This window comes from Cervus elaphus, chromosome 9, assembly GCF_910594005.1.
Source record: "Cervus elaphus chromosome 9, mCerEla1.1, whole genome shotgun sequence".
Classification (NCBI taxonomy): domain Eukaryota; kingdom Metazoa; phylum Chordata; class Mammalia; order Artiodactyla; family Cervidae; genus Cervus; species Cervus elaphus.
In genome coordinates this window covers 19,079,579-19,092,343 of record NC_057823.1, presented here as the reverse complement: position 1 = coordinate 19,092,343, position 12,765 = coordinate 19,079,579, and the positions used below count along the sequence as shown (strand labels likewise).

The 12,765-nt window shown below is 58.3% G+C and overlaps 1 protein-coding gene across 2 annotated transcripts; it reads right to left on the bottom strand.

The window, feature by feature from the left end:
- Positions 1-3,788: 3,788 nt before the first annotated feature.
- On the bottom strand, positions 3,789-12,333 carry STXBP2 (syntaxin binding protein 2). 2 transcript variants are annotated; one of them, XM_043911684.1, is made up of 19 exons: positions 12,245-12,333; positions 10,938-10,987; positions 10,588-10,669; positions 10,018-10,094; positions 9,785-9,863; positions 9,584-9,687; positions 9,048-9,196; positions 8,758-8,842; positions 8,538-8,668; positions 8,332-8,439; positions 7,981-8,038; positions 7,779-7,844; positions 7,595-7,675; positions 6,713-6,851; positions 6,133-6,242; positions 5,301-5,396; positions 4,508-4,593; positions 4,253-4,410; positions 3,789-3,931 (listed from the first exon to the last, which is right to left on the bottom strand). In XM_043911684.1, the coding sequence occupies exons 1-19, from the start codon at positions 12,279-12,281 to the stop codon at positions 3,846-3,848; spliced, it is 1,782 nt and encodes a 593-aa protein (XP_043767619.1). In that variant the 5' UTR covers positions 12,282-12,333; the 3' UTR covers positions 3,789-3,845. The 2 variants fall into 2 exon arrangements, with proteins under 2 accessions (XP_043767619.1, XP_043767620.1); XM_043911685.1 differs by having other exon boundaries at positions 12,241-12,310.
- Between the last annotated feature and the right edge of the window lie 432 nt (positions 12,334-12,765).

The window sequence follows — 12,765 nt, the reverse complement described above, 5'->3', positions numbered from 1 at the left end:
GGAGTTTACTCTCCTGAGAGGGTTTTGAGAATTCTGTGCAACGCGTGTGGGGCACTTGGCGTGATACCTGGGGGCGTGGTCAGGACTGACACTACTGGCTGCTCGGGTCCATGGTGGGTGGGGTCCGTGAATATTCTTAGAATAAAATGCCCTTAGGTGGGAGATTTAACAACATCATTTACGTACAAATAAGGGGCCGAGGCCGAGGCGATTTAAACAACAGAATTTCGTTGGCGCTGAGAACTACGTAGTAACTACTCCCCCGCCCCCGGCGAGGTCTCTAATTAGGGTCACCCAAATTCCCGGTTACAGACGCTTTTTGATCGTTCATCAAAGCAACCGGCGAGTTGAGCCATAGCGCCCCCTTGCGCTCAGAGCGCTTACCTGCCTAAGCGGGCCCCGGAGGGAACACGGAGGCTTCCCAGTTCAGTTCAGTTCAGTCACACAGTCCTGTCCGACTCTTTGAGACCCCATGAACTGCAGCACGCCAGGCTTCCCTGTCCATCACCAACTCCCAGAGTTTATTCAAACTCATGTCCATCGAGTCAGTGATGCCATCCAACCATCCATCCTCTGTCGTCCCCTCCTCTCCCTTTCAAACTTTCCCAGCATCAGGGTCTTTTCAAATGAGTCAGTTCTTCGCATCAGGTGGCCAAAGTATTGGAGTTTCAGCTTCAGCATCAGTCCTTCCAATGAGTATTCAGGATTGATTTCCTTTAGGATGGACTGGTTGGATCTCTTTGCTGTCCAAGGGACTCTCAAGAGTCTTCTCCAACACCACAGTTCAAAAGCATCAGTTCTGAGCTCAGCTTTCTTTATAGTTCAACTCTTGCATCCATACATGACTACTGGAAAAGCCATAGCTTTGACTAGACGGACCTTTGTTTAATATGCTGTCTAGGTTGATCATAGCCTTTCTTCCAAGGAGCAAGCGTCTTTTTAATTTCATGACTGCAATCACCATCTGCAGTGATTTTGGAGACCCCCAAAATAAAGCCTCTCGAGAACTGCTTCCATTATTTCCCCATCTATTTACCATGAAGTGATTGGACTGGGTGCCATGATCTCAGTTTTCGGAATGTTGAGTTCTAAGCCAACTTTTTCATTCTCCTCTTTCACTTTCATCAAGAGGCTCTTTAGTTCTTCACTATCTGCCATAAAGATGGTGTCATCTGCCTATCTGAGGTTATTGATATTTCTCTGGCTTCCCAGAGCAAGGTTTAAATGTTAAATTTTGGGGACTTCCCTGGTGGTCCAGGAGTTAGAACCCACTCTTTCATTGCGGGGAGATGCGGGTTCCATCGCTGGTCGGGGAACTAAGGTGCCCCGCTGCCAAAAATAAACAATTTTTTTTTTTAAGTTAAACTTCTAAAACCACCTCCCTCCCATTGCGTCTCCCACCAGTTGAAAGGCTTCCCTGCTGAGTCTGTGAAGGGAGCCTTGCATCCAGGACGGGATGTCTCAGGGGTCCGAGTTGACCCACTTTCTTCCCTGCATCCTATCTACTTGAGGGCCTTGCAAGCCCATCTTTCTGCCCTGTCAGGAGCTTCATGTAAGTCTTAGTTGTGGCTATTGTTGTTGTTTAGTCACTCAGTCGTGTCTGACTCTTGCGACCCCATGGACTATAAGGCTGCCAGGCTCCTCTGTCCATGGGGTTCTCCAGACAATACTGGAGTGGGTTGCCATGCCCTCCTGCATCTCCTTCATTGGCAGGCAGATTCTTTACCACTTAGCCACCAGAGAAGCCCTGTAAATCTCAGAAAAAATGCTGAATTGGAGGGGCTTTTGCTTCTCCAAGGCCCCACCTGCAAAACTGTGTGTGTGATTTTTCTGGGAAGGGTGTCTTTAGATTTCTCCGAATTCTCGAAAGGAGAGGTGACCTCAGGACTTCCCTGGTGGTCCAGTGGTTGGAATTCCATGCTCCCTATGCAGGGGGCATGACTTCAATTCCCGGTTGGGGAAACTGGGATCCCGCATGCTGCACAGCCTGCCCCCACCAAAAAAACAAAAAGGATAGGTGACCTCAAAATCAGGGCCAAGTCTTCGGTAGGTGGGAAAGGAGGGGCCTAGGTGTCCCGTGTCTGCCCACACTCTCTTGGTCCCAACCTTAGATGGGCCACTACTCCAGGATCACAGGTAGGGTAGTGCTCTACCTGGAGGGGGGTGGTCATGACATTCAGCTTATCCTCCCATCAGGGTCCCCTCCCCTGGCACCCATCCCAGCTAAGCCCCATCACCCACACTACACTTGGACCCCACCTGACCCTGCTGAGATCCCTTCTGCAGTTTCCCGTCACTGAAGCAGGGGTCGTCATATCCAGGGGTCGTATTCTCACTCAGGCCGCAGGTGGCTCTTAGACCTTGTCCCCTCTCAAGCCCCTTTCCCACTGGCTCTGTTCTGCCGTCTTGCTTTTGCCCCCACATGCCCCCTCCCTTCGCAGGTAACACATCTTCACTTTCTCTTCACATTCTCTTAAGTTCCACCTCCTCTAGGAAGCCTTCCCTGACTGCCCCAGGCTGAGTGGATTATGGTGTCCTCACCATAGCCCCATGTGGTACAGACTTCTGACCAGGCAATGTGTCTGTGCCCCCAGAGGAAAGAGCCTTCATAGCTCTTATTCACGCTGTAAGATTCACATCTCATTTTAGCTGAGGGTTATGGACTGAACTGTGTCCCCAGAAAATTCACATGCTGGAGTCCTAAGCCCTATCTATGCCTCAGAATGTGACTCTATTTGGAGATGAGACTTTCAGAAAAATCATTAAGTTGGGACTTCCCTGGTGGTTCAGTGGCTAAGATTCCATGCTCCCAATGCAGGGGGCACAGGTTGATCCCTGGTTGGGGAACTAGATCCCACATACTGCAACAAAAGATCCTGTGTGCTGCAATTAAGAGTCAGTATAGTCCCCCAAATTTTTTTCTTTGACAGTGTCAGTCGGGGAGAATAAATCAAAGGGATGATCCAGAATGGAGAGAAGTGATTTAAAAAAAAAAAAAGATAATTAAGTCCAAATGAGGTCAGTAGTGTAGACTCTAAGCCAATACGACTGGTGTCCTTAAGAGGAGATTAGGACACAGATACGCACAGAGACAAGACCGTGTGAGGACACAAGGAGAAGACAGCCATCTATGAGTCAAGGAGAGAGGCCTTTAAAGAAATCAACCCTGCCGACACCTTGATCTTAGACTCCTGGTCTCCACAAACGGAAGAGAAAAATTTCTGTTGTGTAGGACACCTGGAATGTGGGACTTGGTCATGGCAGCCCCGGCATACTAATCCACCCAGTAAAAGCCCTGGTAAGTCCTGCAGTTAGGAACCCCTGTGAATACCCTGCCAGAAATGGAGAGGAAGAAGCAGGATGAGCTCTAACTCTCTGGGATGGGAACTGGGTGGGCATCGTTTGCCATGTTCCTGTCCTCACACAAATGCCAGTTCTGATCTTAGGAAGTGGAAAAGACGCCTGATCTGTGTGGCTGCAGGTCCCAAGGAGACAGCACCAGCAGGGCTGGGGAAGTCTGTTTGGTCTGTTGATACTCTACTACTGACGGTCCCATCAGCATGGCCAAGAGAACCATCACTGGTTCCCAGGTTCTGGAAAGGCCAACCCAAGATGTTGGCTGGAACCTGGAAGCTAGTAGATCTTGGAGTCCGTGTTCACCTTAGAACGTGGAACGCCCTCTGGAAGAACAGGGTTGGGTGAGGCCTGAGGCACAGGTCAGGGGATGGGACCCAAGGGAGGTGGGCCCCACATGGCTCCCTTGGAAAGAAAGCAAGGTGGGTGCCAGCTGGCAGAAAGATGGGAGTTTATTTCTCTGGAAAGGGACGCAGCAGGTCAGGCGGGGGTCAGGGCAGGGAGACACCCTCTAGCTTCTGGTCCAGAGTCTTCAGATCATCCAGGAAGCGGGTCGGGGTGAGGATGTGCGAGGAGCCTGGGCGGGAGGCAAGGGCTGCGGGAGTGGCCTTGGCCCCTGACCCTTCCACCCAGAGGGTCGCTCAGGAAAACCCTGGCTCTCAGGACTCAGGAGTCTCACCTCTTGGAAAGGGAAGGGTCCACTTCCAGGGGACCCCATCCCTGGGAAGCCAAGCCCTAACCCCTCTCACCTAGGGCTCCCAGATGCCAGCCCTGCAGAGGCTCCAGGGCTTGGGGACCCAGAAGGCACACAGCTATCAGTTCACCAGGAACCCACAGGCGGGAGAGTTGGGCTCCCAGCCCCTGCCCAGCCCAGGAGACCCCAGTCTTGGCCACTCACCGATGAGCACCTCCCACTTGCCATCAGTGGCCCTGGTCACTTCGTAGGCGGCCCGCATCTCTGACATGGCCACGCCACCCACGATGTAGACAATAAGCCGGGGCCCTGCCCGGGCCTCCACGCCTGCCTTGTTCTTGTGCCAGTGGCCGAAGCGGGCACTGTGCAAGGAAGGCAGGCAGAGGTCAGACTGGGTGGCAGATCACCCCCCCACCCAAGCCTCACTTCCTGTGGGTCCGGGGGTGTCCCCGGCCTCACCTGACGGCAGCCTGGGAGCTGGATGTGGGGGCAGGGTCAGACACAAAGGGCCACAGCTTTCGGTCCAGCCGGTCTTCCACAGCATCCTAGGGTCAGAGAGGGAGGCTGAGGAGAGGCGCCCGGGCAGTGAGGCCCAAGGTCTGGGGCCTCCTCCACCGGGTATGTTCATGAGCCAAGATCCTGGCAGAGAGGGGCCACTACCTGTACCTCTGGCCCCTTAATGACCCAGGACCCGGGGCTTAGCTTCTTAACGACCCTGCTCCTGCTCAGCTTCTCAGGGACTGAGGAGTGTGGACCTCCAGCCCCTGGAGAAGCCAAGATTCTGAGCCCCTCGTCCCTCAGGAACCCGGAGGTCTAGGCATCCAGGATCCATAGGGATAAGGGGGCCTCAAGAAGTAGGCAGAGGTGCCAGGACTCCATACAGATGGCAGGAAGCAGGAAGCCAAGTCCCTGGCCAGGTCTTTTCGGCTGCCACTGCTTTTGGCTCCCACAGTGGGGCTGGGGCTGGTATGGGCAGGGCAAAGGGGGACCCAGGTGGCGTCCTGGGGGGCAGAGTTAATAGAGGGGGACAGAAGAGGGGACCAGCAAGTGGAGAGAAGATTAAGCTCTTCTCTCTCTCTGCGCCCCAGTTCCTCCAGTGTGGGATGGGGTTGCCCCTGGACCCCAGGCAGAGCTACGGGGATGCCCATAATGAGGGATTTTCTCTTAAGCCCCGGGGCTTAGGACAGTGAGCAGGGAGGGGCTGAGCGTGGCCTGGATGGGGGAGGTCAGGTCCCACCCCCACCAGGGGTACCTCCATCACATCCTTGACGACGGGAGTCCATCGAGACAGCTGATAGGTGGGCTCTGAGCGCTCCCTCCGCTCCAGTCGGCTGGTGGTCCCAGAGCCCTACAGGTGGGGTGGGTGGGGTCGGTGGGGGAATTAGGGAGAAGGAGGCAGGTCACAGATGGGGCTTGTCGGGCTGGGGGAGGTTGCAGACAGAGCAAGGAAGGGAAAACGAGAGAGAGAGGGAGGAAGAAATACACAGGTGATGAAACCAAGATGAGACAAGGAAAAAGATCAGGACTGAGAGAGAGATGGGGACGGACAACGGAGGACGCAGAAACAGGGGAACTGAGAGGCGGTGGACAGGGTGACAGACGGGGGCCTGGGAGAGAGGCAGAGGACAGGCAGGGGGAGAACACGAGAGGTGCCCGCAGTCGAGTGGCACCGGAAGCAAGGTCGAGGGAGGAGGGACGTGCCCAGAGCCGAGCCCAGGAAGCTGCCGTGTGTGTTCCGGGTGCACTGGTGGCCTGAGACCTCCGGGAGCCCAGGGTCGACCAAGTGCCCCGTGCTGGGGACCCAGCTGTCTACCCGTGGGACTTGGACCACACGCCCCACGTGGCAGCGCCACCAGGGCTCAGGCTCTATGCCTCATGGCCCCCACTTCTCCCGTGACTCTGAGACTGGGAACAGCCCTGCTGCCCGCCAACCCCCAGACCCTACTCAGGGCTCCCCGTGCTCCGAAAACCACATCACGCCTGGAGTATCCCCGCCCTGGTGCTGTGCCCTCTGACCCCAGTCACTCCCCTCTGACCCAGCGCCCTTTCCCCGGGGGCCCCCACCCCCTCCCTGCCCGGCGTACCCCGGGGTTGGTGACAGTGCCCCCCAGCTGCTCCAGGTTCCTGATGAGGCTGCTGTGCGCCTGCACGTTGGCATGCTGAATCAGCTTGGCCAGGTTCTCCTCGCTCACACCTGGAGGCGGCCGGTGGGTGGGGCTTACGCGCAGGCTCACAGGGTGGTGTGGGCAAGGGGGAGGGTGCAGAGGTGGCCACGCGGACTTCTGGGTTGAGGGGCTTGGGGCGGGGGCATCCAGCAGTCGGGAGACCCTTGGGACCGGGGGAGCTACCCAGGCTAGCACAGAGGGCGGACTCCTCGTGTTAGAACTCTGGATGGGAATCCCAGAGTGGGTGGTAGATTGGGGGAGCCTCTGGAATCAGTTGAGGCGGCCAAATTTGGAGGAGTCCTAAAAATAGATTCAGAGGGTCTCCACGCCAACGGAGGCCAATGGAGGGTGGCCCAAAGTCCAGAGGGGTATCTGCGGGGTTTGGCCTGCCTGATGTGTGGGGGCATCTGCGGGGGTGAGGGCCTCCCACAGTCACCGGAGACCGCGGTGAATGGTGGTATACCAACCCCCCGCCCCTGACTCCAGGCCCCCTATCTACCATTCCGTAGCAGGATGTAGAGCAACAGAACCCGGATCTTGTCGTAGGCTGGCACTGCAGCGTCCAGCAGCACCGGTACAATCAGCTTCATGGCGTCCTTGATCTTCTCGCCCTCTGCGTCCGAGCCCATGGCTAAGTCCTGCAGGACGTGGGGGTCAGCCACCACGTGGGGGGACGTGGCAAGGCAGGGGCGTCCCCATGGACCTCGGCAAGACCTCTGGGCTTCATTTTGCTCTACCAGTCTCTGAAGGTTCTACACCTGTTCGCTGTGAGGCCCCACCCCGCACACAGGCCCCTCTTCGCCATAGGCTTTACCCTCTCGCAGTTCAGCCTCCTCCCCTACAGGCCACACCCCTTGCACAGGCCACACCTCTCCACAGGCCCCGCCCCTTATCCAGGACGGCCGTTTCCAAGGGTCTGTGTTAATTGCTCAGTGGTGTCCGACTCTTCATAACCCCATAGACTGTAGCCAGCCAGGCTCCTCTGTCCAAGGAATTCTCCAGGCAACAATACTGGAGTGGGTTGCCATTTCCTTCTCCAGGGGATCTTCCTGACCCAGGGATCAAACCTGAGTGTCCCTAATTGCAGGCAGATTGCCGTCTGAGCTCCTTGGGCTTGCCCTCCCCACAAGAAACTGCCTCTCCAAGGGGCTGGCCCCCACAGGCCCTACCCCCACACTCCAGTCTCCGCTCCACAGATCTCACCCCTCACACAGGCCACACCTCTCCAGAGGCCCCACCCCTTATCCAGGTCCTACCTTTCTCTAGGCTGGGCCGCCCCCCACAAGTCATAGACTGTCCCAGAAATGCCTCTCCACAGGCCCCGCCCCCCGACTCCCAGCCCAGCCCATGCAGACCCCACCCCTGCCCAGGGCCCACCCACCTGCTCCACGCTGCACAGCTTCTCCACGCAGCCCTTGAAATGCTTCATGCAGTCATCGGCTAAATGCAGGTGCGTAGAGTACTGCAGGGTAGGTGTGGGAGTCAGCGGTAACAGAGACTGAATCAGGGTGGAGACGGGGTGACAGTTGGAGGCGCGAGGTTCCTGGTCTCCACTCATCACTCACCTTGTTCAGCTCCTTCTGGTACTGTGGCATCTTTTTCAGGATATGGGACAGGTCTTTGATGTTGGCCTGGAAACAAGGCTGAGCGTGAGGCCAGGCCCTGCCTACCCGAGTCCCCCAGTCCAGGTTGGGGCTCCCGACTGAGGCCCCGCCCCTCCCAAGTGGTCCACCCTGCCCGGGCCGCACCCTACATCCTACAGTCTACCTTGTCTGTGGTCAGCCTCTTGCTCTCACAGAAGTTCTTTAGGAGCTCCGTGACCTTCCTGGCGGTGAGAGTGGGCAGGGGGTAGGTTGGGGACTGGTGCCGAGACGGTCATTTGAGGGCAGAGGTGGGGGTGGGGGTGGGGTCACACGGCCCGGGGATGCCAGTCAGGGGACACAGGTCGTGTGCGAGCCCACACTGGAGAGGCATGGGGAGGCCAGCAGAGGGGTGTGGCTCGTTGACAGGCATTCACGGAGTACTGGGTCCACAGTGGGGGAGCAGGGGGACGACCGCGTGCCAGAGGGCCCCCAACCTTGGTGCCCACCGCAAGCACAGGCAGGCGCGCGCACGTACTTGGACACGTCCGCAATGTGCATGTGCCGAAGCTCCACCCACAGGTCATCATCCTCGTCCAGCAGCACCGCCTTCTCCCGGGCCTCACTGAGCCCCGTGGTTTCGTACCTGGGAAAGCCAGAGACATGAAGGTTGCGAGCACTCGCTGAAGACCAGGGACTCGGGTCTGCAGTGAAGGCAGAGGACAAGTTCCAGGGTCTGCCCACCTGTAGGTGTCCTGCTCGATGTCCAGCAGGTCGTAGACCATGGCCTGGAACGTGAGCTCATGCAGCAGTGGGGACACGGGGTCGGCTGCCCGGTCCATGATGAGTAACTGTGAGCGAGTCTTCTCAGGGCCCTGGGATATAAGGGGTGGGCAGGGGTATGAAGTCATTGACCCTGACCCTGGCTGGAGCCTCCCTCCACCTCCCCAGAAAGCCCCCTCACCTCGCCCAGATTGGGAGTGTCTGCCTTAAAGGCGTTCAGCTTGGCTAGGACGGCGTGGGCCAGCTGTGCCGTGTCCTCTGGGCCCCTGGGTGTGGGGTGGGCAGACATGGGGTGGGTGCCTCAGGGTGTGGGGTTGGGGAGGGCCAGTTGGCACAGACTGGGAGTCAGGGATGGGGTTAGGGATGGGAGTCAGGGGTCAGGGTGAGGACTGGAGCTGGGGTTGGAAGAGAGGTGCAAGGTTGGAAGCAGGCTGGGGTCAAGGTCAGGGCGGCATCCAGCTGGGGACGCACCTGCGGTAGCGGATGGCCGGGTACTCCTGCAGGGTGGCGCACAGGGTGGCGATCTGCTGGGCCAGCACCTCCAGCTGCCGTGCTCGCTCGCCTGCCCGGAAGGGGCAGTAGAGGTTGTAGGTGCTGTGGGGGGCATCCAGGGAGAACACCTGGGAGGGCAGAGAGCCGCCACCACTGGAGGTGCGCCCCTGCCCACCTCCAGCCGTGGCCATGTGCCACTCCCTGGGCCTTCCTCTGGTCTCTGGAGCCTGCTTTGCAGGTCTGGGGCAGCCCCCTACTACTGTTCTGTGGAATACCCCAGCCCCCTCCGCCTTGGGTGGGAAGACAGAGAGGTGAGCTGTATGGTGCCCCTGCTGTTGCCCAGGGAGACAGAACTGCAGGTGACTATTGCACTAACAGTTCATTCCACCAGTTGTCAGCTGCTTTCCTTTCTGATTCAGCACCCCCTTTACTTATCGCCTTGCCTGTTTCCTAGGGAACCTGGGATATTTGATGACAAAGCCCCACTTCCTACCCAGAACTAGGCTGGGCTATACCTGAGCTTCGTACGGGAGGAAGGCAAGGTGGATCTCTTTCAGCGTCTTCACCACCTTTGCCAGACGGGAGCGACCCAGCTCGCTGAACAGGGGCTCAGGGCAGGCTGGGAATGGGCAAGATGGGGCATCAGGCCAGGGCAGCCCTCATACCCCCTTACCCTGACCCCCACACCGCACCCCCACCCGGCTCTCCTCACTCACTGTCGGTGAAGAAGACGTGTGCTGCTTTGTAGGTGAAGGTCGGGGTCCCCCGGAAATCTGCGATCAGGGCCTGTACCGACTGGGGAAGGCGGATCACGCTCCAGGCCTGGCCCAGTACCCTTAGACAGACCATCCCCTGACCCAACCTCCCAGCCGCTGCCTGCCCCCTATACACACACAGACATGCGCCCCCACACACACGCATGCTCACACAGACACGCTATCATAGGCACCTTCTCCGTGGGGCTCAGCAGATAAATAGCCTCCAGGCTGGGGATGGGTTCTCGTCTTTTGTTGATGTCCTCCACAACTAGTAGGAACAGAGAAAGGGGACATGTGTGGATGGCACTGGGGCCAGGGCACATGGCAGAGTCTCACACTCAGGGAGCTGGACACTTGGGGTACAGAGGCAGGAGGGGAAATGCACACTCCCTGAGGCTCCTGAGCTTCAGGGGACACATCCATGGATCACAGGGCTAAGAGCTACATGGGCAGGGCTCTGTACATTTGGGATCACACAGTCATCGCCTCCTGGGGATCGACCTTAGAAAGTTACACATTCTCAGGGTCACATGCTGAGAGTCCCACATGGAGTTCCACACAAGGGGGTTACACAGCTGGGGAGGCTGACCCCTTCGGGGTTGCAGCTGGGGAGCCCCTTGTGTGGGAAGTCTGCCTATCTAGGGGTTGCCATATCTGGGCTGTCTGTACAGGAAACTGCATCCGTGGAAGTTCTGGACAATTTCAGGGGATCCCACACACTGGTCCCAGCTGGGCAGCCTGGGGTGGGGGTAGCCACTCACTGGTGATGCCCTCGGCCAGGATGTCTGACATCTTGCAGCAGGATGACAAGATGCGCATGCTCGGGTGGTCCATGATGAGCACCTGTCCAGATGGATGGAATGGACAGAAAAGAGGGTGGGAGAGGCTGAAGCTGTCCCCGAGGAGGGGCTGGAGCCATGGACAAGTCTCTCAGCTTCATGAGCTGGCTGAACGAGAGGACCCAGGACCCCACCCAAGCCCATCCCAGACCCACCCATGTGACCCCACCTCTGTGGACCAGCAGCCTCCTCGAGGAGCTGGAGGTGGGGGGTGTCCCACATTCAGGGCCCCCCCATATGGGTTTGGACAAGGCATTCTATCTTGCCCCTACCTTCCACTCCCCATCTTTCTTGACGCTCCGAATGACTCCGCTCAAAATTTCTGCAGGGAAATGAGGGGTGGGCTCAGTATGTGGGGTTCTCTGGCCCCACGGTTTCCCCTAACATTCTGGGTCCTGGGCTGGACTTCCATCGGAACTCCCATTTACTCCTCCCCCTCAGTCCTTTGAGGTAGCTCCTGGTCATCCCCAAATTATAGACAGGGCCACTGAGGTTCAGAGAGGAGAAGTAAGTTGCCTAAGGACCCTCAGCACCTAAGTGGCAAGTGCCTGAAGCATAAGTAGTAGATAAATATGCTTTAGATAAACAAATAACTGGAAAGCCAGGACTCACATAACAGGTCTACCTGCCTCCAGAGCTGGGCTCTCCATCCCCCTATCTACTGGAGTACTCCTGTCATGTAGATTTCAGCCACCCTCATTCCACCTCCATCGTTTACCCTGAACCAGAACGCAGGACCCCTGGATCCCTGTCTGAAACATGCCTGGCTGTGGTCATCCCATTACCCAATATCCAGCCTGTTTCCTTATTTGTAAAATGGAATCAGTGGCTCTCCTGTCTCCCCATCAACCCCTTCATAGGAGGAGGCTCCTTTTTCAGTTGGGGTTTGGGGAGTTTGAGCCACACTCGGCTCTCCCTAGTGGAGGGAGTGGGCAAAAGGGCCAGGGTGGCCCCGCCCAGCAAGAGTGTCCTGTCCACTGTTATCAAGACTGCCAGGGCGGAAGGAGCCTCTGAGGCCGGAACTACAGGAGGTGGGGGAGGGGAAGACCTCCACCCCTCCCCCCAGCACCCGGCCCGCCAGGCCTGGATGCCAGGGTCCCCAGGCTGCACGGGGCTCTTGGGGGCCGGGCAAGGAGCAAGGCGTCCCCCGCCCTTGGATCTGCATTGGAGCCTGGACGCGCATCCTGAGCACTCTCACCACCTGGGGTCGCTGACCAGCGCACCCAGGCCCGGCCGGCCGCGGTCCGCACCATGGGGCCCCAAGAGTCCAGCCCGCCGGACTTTGCCCGGCTCAGACACCCGGGAGCCTGGCTGCCCAGCGGTGCCCTCCCCACGCACATTCTCTAGGGGGTCTAGGAGTCCATGCCCAGCGCCTGTCTCGCCACCCTTAGTCTGATTCCTTTGGGTCCCCGGAGTTTAGTCTCCCAACTTTGTTCCGCTCCATCAAGGGAGAGCCAAGTCCCCGCCCACCCCCTCGAGGGTCAGGTGCTAGACGCCCAGCCAGGTCCCCAACTCCCCGCCGCTTGCCTCCCAGAGCCCGTGCGCCCCCGGCCCCCCGCCCCCAGGGGGCGGCACTCACTTTCCCCTACCACCGCCTTCAGCCCCGAGGGCGCCATCTTTCCCTAGGGGCGCCGCCGCTTCCGGGTCTGTCCCAAGGTGGGGGCGTGGCCCCGCACGTCATCCACGTGGACCCCGCCCCGCGGGGCCGGGGCACGCCCCCTGCCCACCTGGCCCCGCCCCTCCACTGGTTCTCGGAGAAGTTGCGTTCCCTGCTGAAATGACAGGCGAAAGCGTCCCTGCAGACACTGCAGACACTTTCAAAGTTGCCGGAGGAGCACGCCCCGACGACACGTTCATAGACGTGAGCTCAGACACACTTCCCTAGCTTGTGTGCAGAGAGAAAGTGGGATCGCAAGGCAATATCAACCCCTTTATCTTCCCCAGGCATAGTTCCACGCTGGCAGAAATTTCTCCCTTGTGTCTGAAGGATACTGTGTGTGCCTGCCTGGAGCTACGGGACCACAAACCGGTGATCCACTTAACTTCTGTTCCCGAGTTTAGTAGCAGCAATGGGCTTGGGCAACACTTGATAAGGAGGCC